Raw genomic sequence first — 15,000 nt, 5'->3', positions numbered from 1 at the left:
AGGCTATGCTGTAATGACTGAATCAATACCATTGCATTGTTAGTATGAGGCTATGCCAAAAGGTGGGGGTCCTGACAGCTCAGTTGGTAGAGCACTGGCTTCACAAGCAAAGGGACGAAGATCAATCCCGAGTGCAGTCAAAATATTTTCTGACTCCCATGACCACCCAACAGTGATTGGGTAGTTGAGTCCGTTAGATCTGGAGAAAAGCATTTTGTGATAGACTAGCGTCCTATCCAAAGGATAGCGAGCAACTGCTATTGTCAAGCTATAGAAACCGGCCTAATGCCCCCGAAGGACTACTTTTTAGTTTGTTTCTTTTTTTTGTGTGCCAAAAGGTCATTTTAATAACGTTTCCCACAAAAATACTGTAGCACTATAATATTATTTGAGAAAACCAAAGGAGAAAAAATTGTATCCATGAGTTTCCATCAGTTGAAGTATATATTAAAAAAAAGATAAAACAAAAACTAGTGAAGTGATCTGGCACTGAGCAGAATAGCAGAAATAATTCCTCGAAGATATTTAAATGTCCACACTTTTTCAACAGTTTAAAAAGCTATTGCTACTAAAATATTGATATCACTTTTTGGAGTGTTTATTTTTTTTAATCATTTGACACAGGGCAACTTATTGAAATGAAAATCTTCCTTAGTTTTTCCCAAAAACTTTGTATTGGAGTATCTTTAATAATAATAATAATAATAATAATAATAATAATAATAATAATAATAATAATAATAATAATAATAATAATAATAATAATAATAATGATGATAATAAAAATAATAATAATAATAATAATAATAATAATAATAATAATAATAATAATAATAATAATAATAATAATAATAATAATAATAATAATAATAATAACAATAATAATAATAATGAGCATTTATATAGAGCAAAATCCACTAAACGGGCTCAAATCCCTTTACTAGGGGTCCCTAGCCAACAGCAACAATTAACATCTAGTACGAGACATGGCGCCTATTAGCTGATATTACAATATTTTTTTTCCAACAGAGAGAATGCTGTTAACAGTCAGGTACTCATTTTACACCTGAGTACGGTAAGAGAATGTGAGTAAAGAACCTTATCCAAAGACTCGACTCTGCGCCACTCAGTGGGATTCAAACCAAGGAGCCTCCGATCCGAAGGCAAGTGTTATACCACAAAACCACATAGCCACATATTGTTGTGGCTAATATTACATAAATGACCTATTGGCCCAAGACAATATTCTTTACAGGTCCATATCTCAGAGACTCTGTTATCTCTCTAAGTCTAAGACCTATGCACTCACATGTTCGACTGGATCCTCTAAGTACAAGATGCCATTCTTTGACGAAGTGCTAAGATCTAGCTCAGGGGCAGCTGGAAAAAATAGGGAACATAAGATCAAATACTTGAAATAAAAAATTATGAAAGTACAAGTGAATGCAACACTTATAGGTCATATCAGTGCCAGGAGAAAGGAAGAAAATGGGATAGTAAACAGTTCTAGAATTACAATTAAAGTACCCAAGAAAAAGGAAGGCAAAGGAGAATTGGTTCAAATAGGAAACAGATGTAGATTCCAAGAGCATTCTATCAGTGTAATTAGTTTGAGATTACCTAAATGTCTCATCCGGACACAAGCACAGATCCCCACTAAGAGGAACACACTCAAATGTTTAAAAATCATATAGATGTAAAACAAAAATAATACAATGCATAATTGTTAAGCTCTGGATAAGCAACAACAAAAACAACAATAACACATGAATAAATCATACAACAACAACAATAACACATGAATAAATCATACAACAACAACAATAACACATGAATAAATCATATAATAACAACAATAACACATGAATAAATCATACAACAACAATAACACATGAATAAATCATACAACAACAACAATAACACATGAATAAATCATACAACAACAACAATAACACATGAATAAATCATATAATAACAACACTAACACATGAATAAATCATATAAGCCTAAAATAAATTTTTGATCTGCACATTTGATAGACTGACCTATATCTTCATTTGCCACTGTGTACCGCCATTCATTCCCGTCAACCCATTCTGGAAGCTTCTTGTGCTGAAAAAAAAACAAAAAAAAGAAAAACAAACATTAAAAGGAAGTTAGATTCTGATAACTTAAAATAATAATCTTGTTATCTTATCAACTGAAAATGACAGTCAAAGTAAACCGCAATTCTGAAGTAATAACTAGAGCATTTATATAGGGCAATATCCACTAAATGTGCTCAAAGCACTTTACAACGGGTCCCTAACAAACAGCAACATTTAACATGTAGGATGAGACATGACACTTGATAGGCGATAGTACAAATTTATTCTGAAAGAGACAACACAATTAACAGACAGGTACTCATTTTACACTCGAGTACGGTGAGAGAACATGAGTAAAGAGCCTTTCCAAGGACTCAAACTATATGCCACTCACAGCGGGTCTCGAACCCTAGACCTTTCCATTTGAAGGCGAGAGTCATACCAATAGACCACATAGCCACATTATTATGTGATGAAAACATGAGCAAATATGGTGTGTTTTGTCTGTCAAATGGCAAAGGCCAAATTTTTGTTGTATTTTTGTACTCATTTTATTTCATGAGAACTATTTGCTCTTCTCTGAGCGGCCATGTGGTCTAGTGGTATGACACTCACTTTGGATCAAAAGGTCCTCGGTTTGAGTCCCGGTAGCGTGTAGTTGAGTCCTTGGAAAAGACTCTTTACTCACATTTTCTCACTGAAATCAGATCTAAAATGATTACCCAGCCGTTAACAGCATTGTCTCTGTCAGGGAAAAAAAAATAATTAAAATATTTCTTAACAGGCATCAATTCTCATCCTACATGTTAAGTGTTGTTGTTGGCTAGGGACCCCTTGTAAAGTGCTTTGAGCACATTAATTGAATATTGCTCTATTTAACTGCTCTATTTTTTTATTTTAAAAAAATGTATATTTTGTTTAATTTTGACTGGATCACTTAGGCACTTTTAGCTGTTTTATTCGTTTATCGAAATTAACTATTAAATTTTATACAATTTACACATTTTTTTCCAAAACAATCAATGATTAGCATTACAGACTGTGGGTTATGACACAAAATTAATATACCTTATGGCATTATGGGGGAAGATAACAGGAAGAAAAAAATATTCTAAAAACTTTAAACATCGGTAAAAACGATGATCAAACTAAGATAACAATCTTTCTTTAAAAAATAACAAATTTTCTCATCATTAAATTCAAGAGTCACAAGACATTTCCAAAGTGAAAGCGCTGCCAATACAAAATATTGAAAAGTGTAGTAATCAGAGCTGACGACATAATGACCAAGGTCCCATCATTCGGCAACCAGAAACGAGTTTTGTTTTTGTCTGCATGTCAATCATTAAAACAATTCAGTTCCACAATGAAACCTTGCTGCTCGATTCTGACCCTGCCTGTTATCAGCTCTGAGTTGGATCAAAATATCTTAACAATAAAACAGGAAAATATTTTTTTTGGAAACCAGACACCAAATGTTTAAGATTAAAATCTATATCATTTTTTAAAGAGAGGACGGATGGAGGGGAGATGGGACGACAACATTGGATACAATAATTGGGGTAGGGGAGGGAAGTCGGGAATGCCTTGCTCAGACCAAAAATAAAACCTAGTAGTGGAAATTTTAGAGGTGGGATATTTTGGTACACAGTACTGCTTTCCTAGGACAAAGGGCTACATATCGGTAATTGGGTCAAATTGAGTCATTGACATTGCCATATTCTTGAGCCGAACAAGGCATTATTCTATCTGGATTTCGTGACTTTAAGTCAATAAATAAATGTTTTATTACAAAAAATGCGATATATTATAAGTACTTGATCGATTCAAAGAAATAGGAGCAAACTCTTATTTTGGCTCTCCTGTAACATTTTATTTTTCTATATGCGACCCTTTGTCTTCAGATGACAGACCAGGTGAAAAAGAATTGGGCATCCAACTTATTTTTTTTTTAAACATGAACAGCCAGAGTGAATTTCTTTTCATAGCAAAACAATTTCTTCCATTATCTGTTTATGACTATAAACACAAAAAAACAGAGCAATTTCAGTAGCAATTATTACAGTAATTGTAGTCATCTATATCGCTGCTCCCTTGATGAACACAGTAAAATGTGATGCCAGCAAGTAAAAGAGAACAGTACCCGAAACGTTTGACAGGACAGTTAAATAAGATTGCATACTGAATAAAGCATTATGGTGGTCCCTTTGTGTCTGTGTTTATATGTGGGATGGAATGGGGCGTATGTCGTGTGTGTTTATATGTGGGATGGAAGGGGGCGTATGTCATGTCTGTTTATATGTGGGATGGAAGGGGGTGTATGTCATGTGTGTTTATATGTGGGATGGAAGGGGGCGTATGTCATGTGTGTTTATATGTGGGATGGAAGGGGGCGTATGTCGTGTGTGTTTATATGTGGGATGGAAGGGGTGTCGTATGTTAGGTTGTCTGTGTGTTTATATGTGGGATGGAAGGGGGCGTATGTCATGTGTGTTTATATGTGGGATGGAAGGGGGCGTATGTCATGTGTGTTTATATGTGGGATGGAAGGGGGCGTATGTCGTGTGTGTTTATATGTGGGATGGAAGGGGGCGTATGTCATGTGTGTTTATAAGTGGGATGGAAGGGGGCGTATGTCATGTGTGTTTATATGTGGGATAGAAGGGGGCGTATGTCATGTGTGTTTATATGTGGGATGGAAGGGGGCGTATGTCATGTGTGTTTATATGTGGGATGGAAGGGGGCGTATGTCGTGTGTGTTTATATGTGGGATGGAAGGGGGCGTATGTCGTGTGTGTTTATATGTGGGATGGAAGGGGGCGTATGTCTTGTGTGTTTATATGTGGGATGGAAGGGGGCGTTTGTCCTGTGTGTTTATATGTGGGATGGAAGGGGGCGTATGTCGTGTGTGTGTATATGTGGGATGGAAGGAGGCGTATGTCATGTGTGTTTATATGTGGGATGGAAGGGAGCGTATGTCATGTGTGTTTATATGTGGGATGGAAGGGGGCGTATGTCATGTGTGTTTATATGTGGGATGGAAGGGGGCGTATGTCATGTGTGTTTATATGTGGGATGGAAGGGGGCGTATGTCATGTGTGTTTATATGTGGGATAGAAGGGGGCGTATGTCATGTGTGTTTATATGTGGGATGGAAGGGGGCGTATGTCGTGTGTGTTTATATGTGGGATAGAAGGGGCGTATGTCATGTGTGTTTATATGTGGGATGGAAGGGGGCGTATGTCGTGTGTGTTTATATGTGGGATGGAAGGGGGCGTATGTCGTGTGTGTTTATATGTGGGATGGAAGGGGGCGTATGTCGTGTGTGTTTATATGTGGGATGGAAGGGGGCGTATGTCATGTGTGTTTATATGTGGGATGGAAGGGGGCGTTTGTCGTGTGTGTTTATATGTGGGATGGAAGGGGGCGTATGTCGTGTGTGTTTATATGTGGGATGGAAGGGGGCGTATGTCATGTGTGTTTATATGTGGGATGGAAGGGGGCGTATGTCGTGTGTGTTTATATGTGGGATGGAAGGGGGCATATGTCGTGTGTGTTTATATGTGGGATGGAAGGGGGCGTATGTCGTGTGTGTTTATATGTGGGATGGAAGGGGGCGTATGTCATGCTGTTTTATTGGGAAATACTCAAAACCAATTTTGTTTTGTTGGGAGAATGTAGAGTATCAGCCCTAAAGGCTTTCCTCCTCCCACCCTCACATCACTCAAACAAATATTTCCTTCCTAAAAAATTGTTAAAAATTTATGAACCAAAAATATCTGAACAAAAAAAATAATGTTGTAAAATGTATTCAATTGGAAAGACATAGAATTTGTTGAATACAACATTGCATATTTATTGATAGACCATTGTGAGAATTGGGACACTCAAGCCAGTGCAGGCCTCCTCCAGTTTCATACATGGGTGCCAGCAGGAAGATGTGCTGAAACCTGAAACTAAAATCTCGACACTTTGCCAAATCTGAAAATGTTCCTACTGAAAATGCAGCCTAAACTTTACTCTTATTTCATCACCGTTTTTATACCATTATTAAATCATTACACAGCAAACTTATTGACACAATGAGGAAATTGCTATTAGGTTATTTTACTCAAAACATTGAAACCGGAGGTATTTGACTTCGAGATATCACGAAACCGGAATTCCGGCATGAACCGGAAAACTGGCACCCATGGTTTCGTAAAATCCAAATTAAAAATTAATGATTGAAAATAAATTTCAGCTACATCTTCCATTTGTTTTTTTCACTTATTGCACTGCCTTCATAAGGGAAAGGACTGTATGTGAACCTGTAAACTCATACAATTTTATTCCTTAAGACACGACAGAGTAAGTCGTCAAAATATTTGGGATCAATCAACAATCAAGAGCAAAAAAAAGGGCATGGAGGGTTTTTGGAAAGGGGGAGGCAACTATTGAGTATAATCAGTCACATTGAAATGCTGACATGCTTAAATTCGGCATCCTTCATTTGCAAATTGTGTCCACCATTTGATAGTCTGCTGGGAAAAAAATCACAAATTTGAAGGAAAATTAATTTTCCAGCAGGGTGTTGAGATTATTTCTGAATTTGTTGTTTCTAATTTAAAGCACTTTTATGGTCTTTCTTACAGATTTTAATTATTTATCATTGAATTTTATTTTTTTAAAAAATAAAATTCCCTTTATTCATCCCATAGGGGAAATTTGTCTCTAGGATCTATTCCAAACGAAGACTGGAATAACAGACGTCAGCTGAAATGCAGCGCCACAAATTGCTAATGCAAGGTGACTTGCCCAAGGCCACACAGCGCAGAGTGCGGGTGATCGAACTCAGCACCTTTCGGGTACGAAGCAAAGACTGTACCGCTGAGCATGCGCTGCCCCCTAAGCACCTTATGATGACCTACAAAAGCTAAGCACATTTGCACTGGACAGAGATTAAGATTTTTAAAGATTTTTAAGCACCTTATGATGACCTACAAAAGCTAAGAACATTTGCACTGGACAGAGATTAAGATTTTTAACGATTTTTAAGCACCTTATGATGACCTACAAAAGCTAAGAACATTTGCACTGGACAGAGATTAAGATTTTTAAAGATTTTTAAGCACCTTATGATGACCTACAAAAGCTAAGAACATTTGCATTGGACAGAGATTAAGATTTTTAAAGATTTTTAAGAGTTTTACGGCGCTTGCAACACATTAAGGTCATATCAGCGCCAGTAAAAAGGAAGAAAATGGGATAGTCAAAAGTTCTAGAATTACAATTAAAGCACCCAAGAAAAGGTAAGACAAAGGGGAATTGGTTCCAATAGGAAACAGATGTAGATTCCAAGAGCGCACTATCAAAGTACTTAGTTTGAGATCACCTAAAAGTCTTATCCACACACAAGCCCAGGTCCCAACTAAGAGGGATACACTCAGATGTTTAAAAATCATATTTAATATGTAAACAAAACAATACAGTGCATAACAGGGAGATGATTTACAAGGAAAAAAATATCATCTCCCAAAACTCTAACTACACATTTGACTGTTTCCCTCCCAGCTAGGGTATCCAGCCAGGGCCAGGACAAAACCAAGTAATCTCATTCCAAGACAAAGACAGAAAGCATTTTGGAAAACAGACATAGGGGGATAGAAGACACAGTACGTACCTCCCTGCCCACTATGGGAGGTCAGGAACCCCGCCCAGCACTGGACAGAGGCTTATGGAAACAAATCTATAACTGGATACCAAGAAAAAACTGAAACACTGGAAGTAACACACACACACACATTGTTCACTGCAAGCATCCATAGAGACAACGCAGCACAGTAATATTCATATCATTTTATCACTGTCTGAAAATAGCAACCCACAGAGTCACTAAACACAGAAAAAATGACGATAAGGATTGCTAAGTAGTAATGAACAAATATGAACATAACTGATTCGAAAAAGTTTTGAAAAGGAACAGAAATACCAAACACAGAACCTTTCAGACTCAAAACCCTTCTTTAGCCAATGAAAAAAAATTTTTTTTTAATAAAAACAAAAAAACCATGCATTACTGACATTCCAGACAAATGGCAGAAAAGTATTTGTCACGTCTTGTTGGTCAGAACGATTTCAAAATGTCAAAAGACGTACAAAATACTTTTCTAATAGGTGTCTGGAATTTAAGTGATGAATGTCATTTTTTGTTCTTTTTGTTTTTAGCTGAGGAAGGGTTTTGAGTCTGAAACATTCTGTGTTTGGTATTTCTGTTCCTTGTCAAAACTGTTATATTCATTTTTTGTTCATTACTTTTTTACAGTCTGTAACTTCTAGCAACTTGGTAGCTTCGATAAAAGTTTTCAACAGTTTGTGTCTTAATAATAATAATAATAATAATAATAATAATAATAATAATAATAATAATAATAGTAACAATAATAATAATAATAATAATAATAATAATAATAATAATATAATAATAATAATAATAATAATAATAATAATAATAATATATAAAAATAATAATAATAATAATAATAATAATAATAATAATAATAATAATAATAATAATAATAATAATAGTAATAATAATAATTATTATTATAATAATAACCATCATCATCATCATAATAATAATGCTACATATAAAGCGCTCAATCCCCACATAAGTGCTCAGTGTCACTTTATAATTTCATATGTCATTCAATCAAATATTCACCTAATAAACTCAACATATTTTGAGAGCGCAGACACAGAAACACACACACACACACACACACCAAAAGCCCATTCTAAATAAAGACATTTGATTAGTTCATTACAACGACGTTTGAAATTTCACAAAAAAATTAGATATAAAATGGACTATCTAAACTAAAGATCACAATTAAAATGAAATAATATCCATGCTTTTCCTGGACAGGAAAACAAATCCATACATCTTTCTTATAATTTATTAACAAATAATTTACGATCTAAAAACAAAATCGCAAGAGGATTCATTTCTAGCATTATTTTCTGGCCACCTAACACATAAAATGCAGAGGGGTTGAAAAACTTAACGTTGAAAGGACAACCCTAAGAAATATTAAGATTCAGAACCACATTTGGGACCTTTCATCTCAAGCTGGAATTATGCTGGGGTCACTCAGATGCAGAGCTGCCAACTTCAAATTTCAAAAATTCATAGTTTCTAATGGAAAAAAAAAGAAAAATCCACTTTAAATAGCTTTAGAAATATAAAAAAAATTGCCATCAGCATGATCCAAAAATGCTCACTAAGTCCTGAATATAGGTTGTGAGGAACTAAACTTCCCTTTTCAATCAGATTTATAGAGTCAAAGAGGCGAATGGAGTTCTGTAGTTACTAGGAAGGTCTGCTCTTATGAAATTAGAGTTGAAATAAATGCTTCCATTGAGGAGAGTATGATTTATTTATTATAAATTTAGTAAAGCAGTTTAACTTCCTAATTCTTATCATTTCAATAATTATCCTCAATTTTCCTGGTCTACAGTTCGTTTCAATACTCAAGCATGCGTGTTTTGACCTGTATTTTTTAAACCAGAGAAAGATTTTGATTGAAACTTGACAACGCTACTCCGATTACAAATTTTAAAAAACAAAACATTATGAATTAATTTTTTAGAGACAAATAATCAATTCATAAGTAAGTTAGCTTACTGACATCATATAAAATGCTCAGGAGAAATCTGTCGCTCTTATTTCAAAACTTATGCCGCTTTATGGTAGGCAATGAACACAACCTAATGTCTTATGTAAAACACTGGAACGCACCTTTTCAGAATGCAGCAAAAATAATAAATTAAATAACAAAATTTCATTCTCATAACCTCCACAATTTGTGGTGTCATACTGTCTTTTTTAAAATCATTTAAAGCAATCGATTTTAAAATGTAAATTTTTTTAAAATTAAAAATTAAAATTCCCTTTATTCATCCCATATGAGGATATTTGTCTCTAGAGTCTATTCCAAGGAATAACCCAGGCATCAGCTGCAGTGCAGTGGGGCAAATGGAGCTGGGGCAAGGTGACTGGCTCAAGGCCACACAGCGGGTGATCCAACTCTGTACCTTTCAGGTGCAAAGCAAAGACCATACCGCTGAGCCACGCTGCCCCTGTGTGCCAAAGTACAAAACATTGCTTTTGGACTTTGAAAAATTAGATAAAAACAAAGACATAAAGCTGTAGGGGTCTAGGGTCAAGGAGCACCACTTTGACAAGCACTATGCTACACCACTAAAAATTAACCACATATAATTATTTTATATATTATTACCGAAAAATAATTTTGATTTGCGGAAGTGATCAAATGAAAACATCACCGACAATTGCACAATAAGAGATGGAGATACATATTTCATCTTTTAGATTCACAATGTTTTGTTTTTTTAAAATCTAAAACTGTATGTCAAGTATTATAGTGATACTAGGCTGCTATAAGCTGTAAATAATAATAATAAATGTCAAGTATTCTAGTGATACTAGGCTGCTATAAGCCGTGGACTGTAAATAATAATAAACAAACATGAATATAACAGCTTCAACAAAGAACAAAATACCAAACACGGAACGTTTCGGGCCCAAAAGCCTTTATGTAAGGCATCATGCAAATCAGTCAGACGGTCAATCAGAAAGTGAGCAAAATGCCAGAAGTTGAATTTTGAAATGAGCTACAGATTCTTCATACAGAATTCCGGATTGGCTCATGAAATCATTACATTCATTTGTGGAAACTTTCTTGAATTTTAGTCTAATACTTTTGGCCCTTTATACAAAAAAAAACAATGGATAAAACAGAATTATATAGTATAACAACTAGTCTTTGGAAGAAGGGGTGGGGAGGGGATAGAAAGTTAGTTTTGACAGTACGAGGAGAGGATTAAAAAAAGGGATACGGATAGCCCAGGGGGAAAATGTCCATAAAACATTGACGGTGAATAGATTTCAATTTACCTTGACTTTACACTGACAAAGCCAGAAATATACAGATAAATGACTTTGAAATTGATGTTTGATCTTAGGGACGGAGTATGACATTGCAAATGATGAAAATGATAATGGTGATTGCGATGATGATACTGATAACAACTATGACAATGACGATGACGATGATGATAATGACGACGTTGATTAAGATAATGATGATGTGATTTCAATTTCAAAAAAAACTTTTTAAGAGACCTTCAAAAATTTGTTTCAATGTACAGCTAAAATATTTAACTACACATGAATGATGCTATGAATGGCTGTGTGAAACAAAATGTTGAAACTAAAAGTCTGATAATAAAGGCCACCTTTAGAATGATTTTTCCTTTCAGTTCATTTGGTGATGGCATCATTGTCCCATCTTTATGGACTGGCTCCACCAACAATTTGTCTGAAATGCAATATCAATATATTGTAAAGCGCTTTGAGCATGTTTAGTGGATAAGGCGCTATATAAAAACTCAAGATCATATAACTGCCAACACCAAAAAATTTTGGGTTTACTTGGTGAGCATAAAACTATCCCTCCCCACTCAGGCATCAGCACAGTTACAACATTGGGCCGTTATATGTACATTGGGACGTTATAACTCAGGGTATGGCCATACATTAACAATTAGGACTGGTACTCAAAACAGTTAAGGGTCCCGATAGCTCAGTTGGAAGAGCACTCGCTTCACGAGCAAAGAGACCTGGTTCAATCCCGGTGAAGTCGAGATTCTTTCTAACCCACTTGTCCACCCAGCAGTGATCGGGTAGCTGGTGTCTATTAGATCTGGTGGAAAGTATTTTGCAATATACCAGCGTCCTATCCAAAAGGTAGCGAGTAATTGCTATATTCCGTTTAACCCAATGAAAATGGGATAAACTCCGGCTCAAGTAAGCAATGGCCAAAATTAGCCATGGCAATTCAAGGGAAAAGGTGTATCGGTTCCTTACAGATTATCGGATTGCACCCCATTCAATAACAAGCTTAACCACTTAATAATAAGTAGCTGGTCCTGCGGCTATGAGGTCTTGTGGTAAGACATTCGCCATTGGACCTATAGGTCCAGGTTCGAATTCCATTCTGAGGGGTTTATAGTTGAGTCCTTGGAAAAGACTCTTTACTAACATTATCTCACTATACTCAGGTGTAAAATGAGTACCAGACGATTAACAGCGTTGTCTCTGCTGGAAAAAATTGTAATCTTACAGGCATAAAGTCTCGTCCTAAATAATAAGTTGTTATTGGCTAAGGACCCTTTGTAAAGCGCTTTGAGCACATTTAGTGGATATTGCGCTATATAAACGTTCATTTGTTCTGTGTTGTCTTTTTAAAAAGTCATCCCACTAATCAATAGTCTTCTTTTTTCATATTTTCACAAATTATTTAACAGAATAATAATAGTCGAAAAAACACCAAACCTCCAAATGTCTCCCTGAAAGCAATGGCCATATTTCTCTGTTGTCCCAAACTACAATGGTTCTCTATGGAGATGATGAGTGGAAAGCTAGAAAGGGAGAGAGAGGAAATTCAAGACCATTTACGGTTTGCATTTCATCAAATGTTTCTGCTAGAGAAGAAAAAATTTTTAAAAGCAATAAAGTTTTATCCTTTAAAATAAATTAGCTCTTTTAGACATCGTTGATTAGGGCATCATGACCTCAGAATTCATGGAAGTAATAATAATTATCACATCAACAAAAACAATGACGATAATAATAATAATAATAATAATAATAATAATAATAATAATAATAATAATAATAATGATAATGATAATAATAATAATAATAATAATAATAATAATAATAATAATAATAATAATAATAATAATGATAATAGTAATAATAATAATAATAATAATAATAATAATAATAATAATAATAATAATAATAATAATAATAATAATAATAAATTATAAAATATAATAACAACAACAATGATAAAGCATCTAAACCATTCAAGTGCTCTGACATTAGAAAACATGACTTTTAAATGAGTTTCCCTAATTTATTTATTCATTTTTTTTTCTTGACAAAGTATTGGCAGCTTAATATGAACTAAACCAATGGCTCAGTTTTCTGAACATTATCAGACTGACAAGTGAACGGCCCAGATAGATTCTTCCTTGCAATATAATAGAGTTCCTTTCGTGATCCAATTAACATCCATCATGGATCCAGACGCTAAAACAATCAAGAACATAGAATTCCTTAGATGCCAAATTATACATCCATCATAAATGAGCGTTGGGCAGAATTTGGGAATTAAGCCATCCTCCTACACCATTTCATGAACTCCCCCCACCCCTTCCACAAAAAATAAAAACCTGGAGGAAAAAAATTTTGATTGAAGCATTTTCTTACTCTGAAGCATCCCAGGCATGTTCGCTGATGACCTTGAGCACACTCAGAAACTTTATCTTGGAGGTGAGAGTATGTCCGTGGTAGATGATGGGGTAGGAGTCAGGGCCATCCCAGCAATCCACTGGTATCGGAGACGAAAGGGAGTGAAAAGAGAACAAGAATTAAAAGGTTTTCAATGCACATAGAACCAGAGATTACGCATATTTCTATTGTGGTAAATGGACAGTAGCAACTGCTTGCTACCTTTTCAATAAGACACTAAGTACTTTCCACCAGATCTAACAGACCCAACTACCCAAGCACTTCTGGGTGGACAGAGAGTTCAGAAAAAAATCTCGACTTCACCCGGGATCAATCCAGATCCATTTGTGTATGAAACAAGTGCTCGACCAACTGAACTACTGGGACCCCCAAAAGAACACAAGTTGACTATCCTAAATTTTATTTTTTAATCCTATGTTCACTATCTCTACTGTCCTAAATTTTATTTTTTAATCCTATGTTCATAATCCTATGTTCACTATCTCTACTATCCTAAATTTTATTTTTTAATCCTATGTTCACTATCTCTACTATCCTAAATTTTATTTTTTAATCCTATGTTCATAATCCTATGTTCACTATCTCTACTATCCTAAATTTTATTTTTTAATCCTATGTTCACTATCTCTACTATCCTAAATTTTATTTTTTAATCCTATGTTCACTATCTCTACTATCCTAAATTTTATTTTTTAATCCTATGTTCACTATCTCTACTATCCTAAATTTTATCTTTTAATCCTATGTTCACTATCTCTACTATCCTAAATTTTATTTTTTAATCCTATGTTCACTATCTCTACTATCCTAAATTTTATCTTTTAATCCTATGTTCACTATCTCTACTATCCTAAATTATATTTTTTAATCCTATGTTCACTATCTCTACTATCCTAAATTATATTTTTTAATCCTATGTTCACTATCTCTACTATCCTAAATTTTATTTTTTAATCCTATGTTCACTATCTCTACTATCCTAAATTTTATTTTTTAATCCTATGGTCACTATCTCTACTATCCTAAATTTTATTTTTTAATCCTATGTTCACTATCTCTACTATCCTAAATTTTATTTTGTAATCCTATGTTCATTATCTCTACTATCCTAAATTTTATTTTTTAATCCTATGTTCACTATCTCTACTATCCTAAATTTTATTTTTTAATCCTATGTTCACTATCTCTACTATCCTAAATTTTATTTTTTTAATCCTATGTTCACTATCTCTACTATCCCAAATTTTATTTTTTTAATCCTATGTTCACTATCTCTACTATCCTAAATTTTATTTTTTAATCCTATGTTCACTATCTTTACTATCCTAAATTTTATTTTTTAATCCTATGTTCACTATCTTTACTATCCTAAATTTTATTTTTTAATCCTATGTTCACTATCTTTACTATCCTAAATTTTATTTTTAATCCTATGTTCACTATCTCTACTATCCTAAATTTTATTTTTTAATCCTATGTTCACTATCTTTACTATCCTAAATTTTATTTTTTAATCCTATGTTCACT

The 15,000-nt window shown here is 34.3% G+C and overlaps 1 protein-coding gene across 5 annotated transcripts in view; it reads right to left on the bottom strand.

Moving 5' to 3' along the window:
- Positions 1 to 15,000, bottom strand: part of LOC144977686 (1-phosphatidylinositol 4,5-bisphosphate phosphodiesterase gamma-1-like) — an 84,022-nt gene that overhangs the window by 52,779 nt on the left and 16,243 nt on the right. For all 5 annotated transcript variants that reach the window (XM_078923138.1, XM_078923135.1, XM_078923134.1 and 2 more), the window contains exons 13-17: positions 13,432 to 13,552; positions 12,487 to 12,572; positions 11,388 to 11,470; positions 2,046 to 2,112; positions 1,310 to 1,380 (exon numbers count right to left, since the gene is read on the bottom strand). In XM_078923138.1, the coding sequence (XP_078779264.1) occupies positions 1,310 to 1,380; positions 2,046 to 2,112; positions 11,388 to 11,470; positions 12,487 to 12,572; positions 13,432 to 13,552 (428 nt within the window). The remainder of the gene's footprint in view (positions 1 to 1,309; positions 1,381 to 2,045; positions 2,113 to 11,387; positions 11,471 to 12,486; positions 12,573 to 13,431; positions 13,553 to 15,000) is intronic.

Source organism: Berghia stephanieae, chromosome 7 (genome assembly GCF_034508935.2).
Source record: "Berghia stephanieae isolate SIO BIC M18660-M18661 chromosome 7, UCSD_Bste_1.3, whole genome shotgun sequence".
Classification (NCBI taxonomy): domain Eukaryota; kingdom Metazoa; phylum Mollusca; class Gastropoda; order Nudibranchia; family Aeolidiidae; genus Berghia; species Berghia stephanieae.
Note: the sequence above shows the minus strand (reverse complement) of the source record. Positions and strands in the feature narration are given on the sequence as shown.